The sequence below is a fragment of the Hyla sarda genome, chromosome 4, assembly GCF_029499605.1.
Source record: "Hyla sarda isolate aHylSar1 chromosome 4, aHylSar1.hap1, whole genome shotgun sequence".
Taxonomy (NCBI): Eukaryota; Metazoa; Chordata; class Amphibia; order Anura; family Hylidae; genus Hyla; species Hyla sarda.
The window spans coordinates 311,545,441-311,552,806 of NC_079192.1; the positions used below are offsets into that span (position 1 = coordinate 311,545,441).

At 37.0% G+C, this 7,366-nt stretch overlaps 1 protein-coding gene across 5 annotated transcripts in view; it reads left to right on the top strand.

The window, feature by feature from the left end:
• The window catches only part of CPEB4 (cytoplasmic polyadenylation element binding protein 4), a 96,643-nt gene extending 89,529 nt beyond the window's left edge, over positions 1–7,114 (top strand). For all 5 annotated transcript variants that reach the window (XM_056574853.1, XM_056574852.1, XM_056574854.1 and 2 more), the window contains one exon: positions 207–7,114. In XM_056574853.1, coding sequence (XP_056430828.1) covers positions 207–434 — 228 coding nt within the window. In that variant the 3' untranslated portion in view covers positions 435–7,114. The remainder of the gene's footprint in view (positions 1–206) is intronic.
• The last annotated feature ends 252 nt before the right edge of the window (positions 7,115–7,366 follow it).

Here is a 7,366-nt window from a genome sequence, read left to right on the forward strand (position 1 = left end):
GGGACCACAGATCAGGGATAGATAAGTATTGTTGTCATCAGTGTCTCCCCCACTACCCGCCTATACCAACCTGTTAGTGCAGGTGACACTGATGACCGATTCCCTTTTAAACACTTATAACAGGTATAAACTTTCTACTGTATAAAAATAATTTTACGTATTGTTGCATTTCCTCTGATTTATATCTCTGCTTACTCTGTGCTCAGGTGGAGGTGAAGCCATATGTCTTGGACGACCAGCTGTGTGATGAGTGTCAAGGAGCTCGCTGCAGTGGCAAGTTTGCTCCGTTCTTCTGTGCTAATGTTACCTGTCTGCAGTATTACTGTGAATATTGCTGGGCTGCTATCCACTCGCGTGCTGGCCGGGAGTTCCACAAGCCGCTGGTGAAGGAGGGAGGAGATCGCCCAAGGCATATTTCATTCCGTTGGAATTGAACCACCCATTGCTTAACTTCCTTCCAAGGATCCAAATAAGTGCACTCTTCTGTTCTCTTAACCCTCCTCCCTCCTACCATCCTTAGGAAAGCATGTCCTCTTGTTGTAGTATGTATTTTAACAATAGTATACTGAAAGAATGACCTACACCATAGGTATTTGTAAAGTCTTGTGTCATTGAGATCTGTATTGGAAAGCCTTTTTGTTCATAACAATATCACTCTGATGCATGCATGTTTCATGCTGTCCTCATCGAAAACCAAGGGAACAGGGAGACTGCAACTAATATTATTATTATTATTATTATATTTTTTTTATTATTATTCTAAGAGAAGAGTTTGAGAGCTTGCAACTAGATAATTATTAAGAAAAGAAAACCAGAGTATTTTTTTTAATTAAATTATTGTTAAAGAAAATTAACAGAAGGATACTGTTAATGTAACCATGCAACCACAGTAACACTATTGGTCTGTTTGACACAGCTTATTTTTTACTAGGGGGGATTTTTTTATTTCCTATTTATTGGGGATTGTTTTGTTGTTTTTTTATTTTTGTTATTTTTTTTTGTTTTTTTTTTGTTTGCTTTTTACCTTTTTAGTGGAAGTTAGTAATTGCCTATTGTGAAAATAAATAACCCACACAAAAAAGCAAGAGAAAAGTGAAAGCAGCGGTGTATGTGAACATGTGTATGTGAAAGGGTAAAGCAAAGGCATATGCCTCCAATATTTATCTTTTTCTATTAACTCATTGTCACTTTTTTCTTTCGGTTTGGCATCTACATAACTGGCTGAATCTCCTTAGAGCTCTGAAGTATTTTAAGCGTGGGCTATTTAAGCTTTTTAAGAATGTAAATGTTGAGTGAAGTTACTACTGAGGGGAGTGCACTTATTTATTTATTTTTTCAGTGAAAAAAAAAATCTAAAAACGAAAAAAAAAAAAAATCTACCGAGTAACACAGTATCAGTTCATCCATGTTCCCCGTACAGAAAAAAAATCCTACCAAAGCTGAAAGAAGTAAAATTACAAAAGGCAGTTTTTTTTTGTTTTTTTTTTTCTGCTCAGAAAGAACAAATGTATAGATTTTATTTTTTGATGCTTAATATATATCTATAGTCCTAACTTTCTTAACCTAGATCAGGTGCCAGCTTCTGTTCTCCATTTTGACACCGAACACTTGAAAGATACCTCAAAGATGGAATTGGATGTTTGTAACGCCTCCGGTCTGGTATTCTGGACATTAACAGAGGAGTCCATTCTTGCTTATGTAACCCCTTTGCTGTCTGAGAGTATAGTGGCAGCAAACATCAGTTTCTCATAAGTCATGCAGATGCATTCTTACCCTTTGAACGTCAAAGGACCAATGAAGGGCTTCCCTCAGCATAAAGTCACTTTACACACCTGCTTCTTCTGCTTGGCTATGGGTAGTGCTGTGAAATGTTACCTAGTGAGCCTAGAAAATACGCTCTGTACTGTATGGATGCCTGTCCATATATGCTTTGCAGGTGATGACTGTATCTCACTGTAGTAGTCGTTACTTTTACTTTAAATGTCCCCTCCCTACTAGCCACAGTTCGTAGAATATAATTCGCTAAGATATAATTATTTCTAAATGAAACGCTTTCCATTCTGAGCTAGCTTGTGCAGAGTTTGGCTAAGGAACTTTCAGTACCTAGTTATAAAGCCTTTGGCACTGTAGACTTTAAGCTGCTTATACCGCTGAATAATCTTGATGCCTTAACTCTTTACAGGCCAAGTAACTTAGCCAGCAGTTATCTTTGCCAGCTGTTAAAGGGGTACTCCACTGCCCCGGCATTCGGAACATTTTGTTCCGATTGCTTGGAGCAGGCGGCGGGGGTTGTGAAGCCACGGCCCTACGTGAAGTCACGCCACACACCCTCAATGCAAGTCTATGGGAGGGGGCGTGGTGTGACTTCACGAGGGGGCGTGGCCATGACAACACCCACACCCCCTCCCATAGATGTCACCACGCACCCAGCGTTCTAAACACTGCACAGAGATCGTGGGGGTCCCAGCTGCGGTACCCCCGCGATCAGACATCTTATCCCCTAGCCTTTGGAAAGGGGATAAGATATCTAGGGGCGGAGTACCCCTTTAAGGTATAAGAACATTGAAGATGGTTTCAGAATAATTATATTTAGTGGTACTGTAGGAGGGAGGCTGGGTGTTTTTTTTTATTTACATTTTTTACTTTTTTAGTCAGTAGCAAGCACTGCCCTGTATGTTCAAGCAGAGGTATCCTTTATATCCAATGTGCAATATTGTTATGCTTAGAATATTTGCTGCTACCCATCACACAAATGTGCATTACGAGTGACCTCAACACCTTTTTAAGGACATCTTGAGAAAAAAGTTACATATGTATGTATATATACCAGGAACTGCACACTTCTTCTAGTTCCTAGTTCATGCAGTATGTGATGCTGTTTTTGCTAAAGTAGAAGCAGTGATGTTTTTGGCTGATATGGTGAGACACTAGGTCAGCGTTTCACAACCAGGGTGCCTCCAGGTGTTGCAAAACTACAACTTCCTGCTAGCCTGGACAGCCACAGGCTGTCCAGGCATGCTGGGAGTTGTAGTTTTGCAACATCTGGAGGCGCCTTGGTTGGGAAACTCTGCACTAGGTGCTTGAAACATCAAGATTTGTGATTATTTGTTCACCTTGAAATATGCATCTCTCCAGTGTATATAGTCCACAGGTTCACGTGCATGGCATTTGTCACTAGGATTGACCCTTTAAAGGAGGGCAATCACACACCTTTTAGACTAGCCGGTGATTTTGCACTCACTATATGGCTTCCTGAAATGCAGATGTGATGCCAGCGATATAAGCAGAGCTTTACCCCATGAGTAAATCCCATCAATCAGTCCCTTAACTTGTCCAAAGCAGCTATTTGAGGGTCACTTCAGGGGCCACAGCCATTGCTCATAAGCAGGTCAGACATCCAAGTAGTTCATGCGAAGGCAGCGCATTATCCTGGTGACAGATGCCCTTCAATGTGAATAGTCTGGATTTAAGAGCTGATGCATAGATCAGTATGGCAATAATTGCATATAATTTAGCAGAGGTTTGCAGATTTTTATTCTTGAATTGCTGCTGTGAAAGGCGAGATTTGCAGAGGCTTATTCCATGAGCTTATATGGCAGTTTTTAACCTGGTGCTGTCTGACTGCAAAAGGGTTACAATAACTTCTTGCTGCAAGCTTATAGAGGCAAGTACTAGCGCAGATAACTGACCTTTCTATTTTTATTTTATTTTTTAAACGCTGCAGATGTAACTAGATGTTTTAAAATGCCCAAGCACATTGCTTCCTAACAATGCTGTCACAGGTTGTGGAAACCAAAGACTTGCTTCAGTGCTGCTGCTTAACTCTTGAGGAGCCCCCTCTGTTATTACCAAATTTCAACTTCCAAAATGAGATCTTTAGAAAGAAGAGAAAACAAAATAGAATATTGAGGTATTTGAAATTTCATCGAGGGAGCCAGAGCCTTCCTCCCTTTCCCCTCAGCATTAACGTTACTAAACAATGCACTTGCCTTTATTATTATTATTCTCTGTATTCTTCTGTTATACTGTGCATCGCTACCATCAGAGGGGTATGGTAAGGCCATGTTCACACGTCAGAATTTCCGTGCCGGATTCAAATGCGGAGATTTCGCTGCAGCAGATTCCGGTTGAATTCCTGTGCGGTCCTAGCGCCCCACAGTGTCCGGATTGTCTGCACGGAGATTGTCTGTGCTGACATTCCAACGTGTGAACGTAGCCTGAGTATGTTTCGAAATGGAGACATTTGCTGATGGTTCTAGAGAACTCTTGAGAGGAGCTGCTTACAAAACCAATCCCTGTCCTGAAATGACAAAAGTAATTTCTATAGGTGGGTGCTCTTGTATACATCTAGTCAACAGATTGACAGATTGTTTGTTTTAATCCTTTTATCTGCTGAAAGTGAGTGTAGGCTTGGGGTGTGCTAGAGTGCCATTCCTACCAGTAAACAGTGGCAAAAACTTAACCTTTTCATTGCTAAATGTTTGCACAACAATGCCCAACAGTCCCTTATGTATCCACGACACAATAGTCTGAACGGCTTTGAGTGGACTCCACCTTGGCATGGAAAAGGTTAACGCCGGAAATAAACCACTGTTTGGAAGCTAGCTTTGAAGAATATTTTTCTCTTTATTTCCCTTTGTACATGACCTGCTGACTTTCGGTACAGTGTTTTTGTAGCTAACTTATTTTTGTCATGCACATATTGTACACTTGTTATGCACTAATTTTATATATCTTATGTTTCCAGCAGTGAGCATTTAGGCCCACTTTTCACTGGCGGGATATCTCTTTATGCAATACCTCAATTTTTCATATTGCAAAGAGTAGCTTTTTGTACTTTTATTACGGAGAGATCTTCATATAACTTCATTTTTTAAGATAAATAATTTTAATAAATTTTTATTTTCTTATTCTGCTTTTTATACATTTCAGTGCCCTGCATACATTATGAATGATGGATGTTGCGCACTGGTAATGCTACTTCAGAACCTGCAGAGATACAAAGCACGTGGCTTCAAATATGCTAGCCCACACCAAACATTTGGTGGATGTTTAAGTTAAAGATGTTCTAGATCCAATATTGAGGAGATGTATAAAAAAATAAATAAATAAGAAATCGCATGAACAAGACAATTTAATCTACTCTTATAGTCCCTTGGAAAAATGCATAAAAAAAAAAATTGTAGCATAAAAATTAAAAAGTTAAAGTAACAACTGAAAATGTATTCTGCTTCTTCATATTTCTCATTTTTTAAAGAAGTGAAAAAAATATATATATATACAAATTGCAAATTTTTTTGGTGAATGTTTAGCCATTTTACATATTACCGAAATTAATGTTAGGTGTTTTATATTGCAGACAAGTCTGCAGTTTAGAAAAAAAAATATCTTAAAAAAAAAAAAAAAAAAAAGTTTTAAGTGGAATAAAAAAAAAATTAAGAAATAAAACCCATACCTTCGGGTTTCAGATGTGTAATGTTAGTATGCATGACTAATATAAGGAAAAAAAAAAATCTAGTTATTCTACTAATATTCACTTGTTGTTATTGTGTGAAAAGCGTGTTTACAGATACAGACTTGGTAACACTTTAATTTACAGAGCATAAAGTCCCATGACCTTACTCCATTGTACGGACTCATGGCTTTAGTATAACGTATGCTAGTAGATAATCGACCTCTTCGGCTATTATTCGGCACCTCAGTTTATTAGCTGGGGCTAAGCATGTGATATATAGCATAAGTCCTTGTCTCTTCACATGCCAGGAGTTTTTGGTTTTCTGTAACCTGCTTTCTTCAGAATAAGCCTTTCTAGCATTGAGTGCAGTGCTTGTACCTGTAGCTGAAAAGCAGCCCTGTCATCACGTCGGGGCACGAACACGATCCTCTTCTGCACTGTAATACAGAAAGGCATTAGTTTTCGTTTCCACGTGACGGAAACCCCCTCACTGCCCAATGCTTTGGCCTAGTATATACTTCTCCATACACAGACCTCTGCATAATGCAAGTTAATGTGTTTGCAGTGAATGACCAGCATTTTCTAAGAAGAAATGCTGTTGGAAAGACTTGATAATCCCACCTTTTTTTATTATTGTTTTTCTTTTTGTTTTGTTTTGTTTTTCTTTTAAATTTTTTTATGTTTTTATTGCTTTGAAGAGTTTAAGCCTTCTGTTTAAAAGGTGATTTAAAACTTGAATATGATAATATATTGTGGCGAGTTGAACTTCAAGTTGTTATGTGCAATACTTATTTCTGACTTTTGAGAGATCTTTGCAGTGTAATTCTTCATTGTTTTTAATTGCAGGCATTTAAAGATGTCGTTTTCTACTGTTCTAGTAATCCTCTTTCTTGCTGGTGTTTCTAAAGAAAAGAATCAGAAATCAATCTTTCTACTAATGTAAAACTGAGATTATTTTTTAAAAAAATGGAATAAAAGAGGTTTTGGTCATTGGCGTTATTTTGTTACCTTCTTTTAACATCTGACGTCAGGGAGGATCTTGAGGCTTTTTAAGACTTGTGCCCCTCCAGACAGTCAGGGTTTAAAGCTACTGTGATTGATAACATTGTAAGAATTGGGACAATATTGTATTCAATTGTTTTATTTTTTATATTTTTAAATTTGAAAGCATAATTAGTTTTTATAATTTTCATCAGATTCCTTTGTTATATTTTTTTGAAAGTGAAATTATTATTATTATATTATTAACAAGTGGGTGTCTAGTTTTTACTAATCCCTAATGTTATCTTCTTTTCCATTGTATTGCTCATTTACCAGAAGGAAAAAAAGTTATTTAAGTATGTCAGTTAATTGTACCACTTGGCTGAATTTACACATAGTTTTTACTGTGTATGGGGAGGTTGTAGTATTTATTATAGCATTTTAAATAAAGATAATTCATTTTTTTATTAAAGTCATTTTCACTTTTAAGTTCATATTTTTGTATGTTTTACTCTAATTAAGTTATATAACACAAGTTCTTTTTTTAAAGAGTTCATTTGTTGAAGTGCTAGTGAAAAATTAATGTTATTAAATAGTTTGCAAATGACTATTTATACCAGTATGCATATAATTTTTAAATATTTGTAATGTGAGATGTTGAATGAATAAACTTTTAACTCTAAATACATGTTCGGCTTTATTTTTTTACATTTTAAATTTGAGTTTACCCTTGTGCAATACATTAAACTGTATGATTTAAAGCTATATTCAAGTACAAACACTGCTGTACCATTCACCTGTTATTTGGTAAGCCCACTTGAATATCTCTGTCAGGCACTTAGCAAGTGATTGGAACTGCAACACATATTCTTGACTGGATAGGTGATAACTTTAAAGGGGTACTCCAATGAAAAACTTTTTTTTTAAATC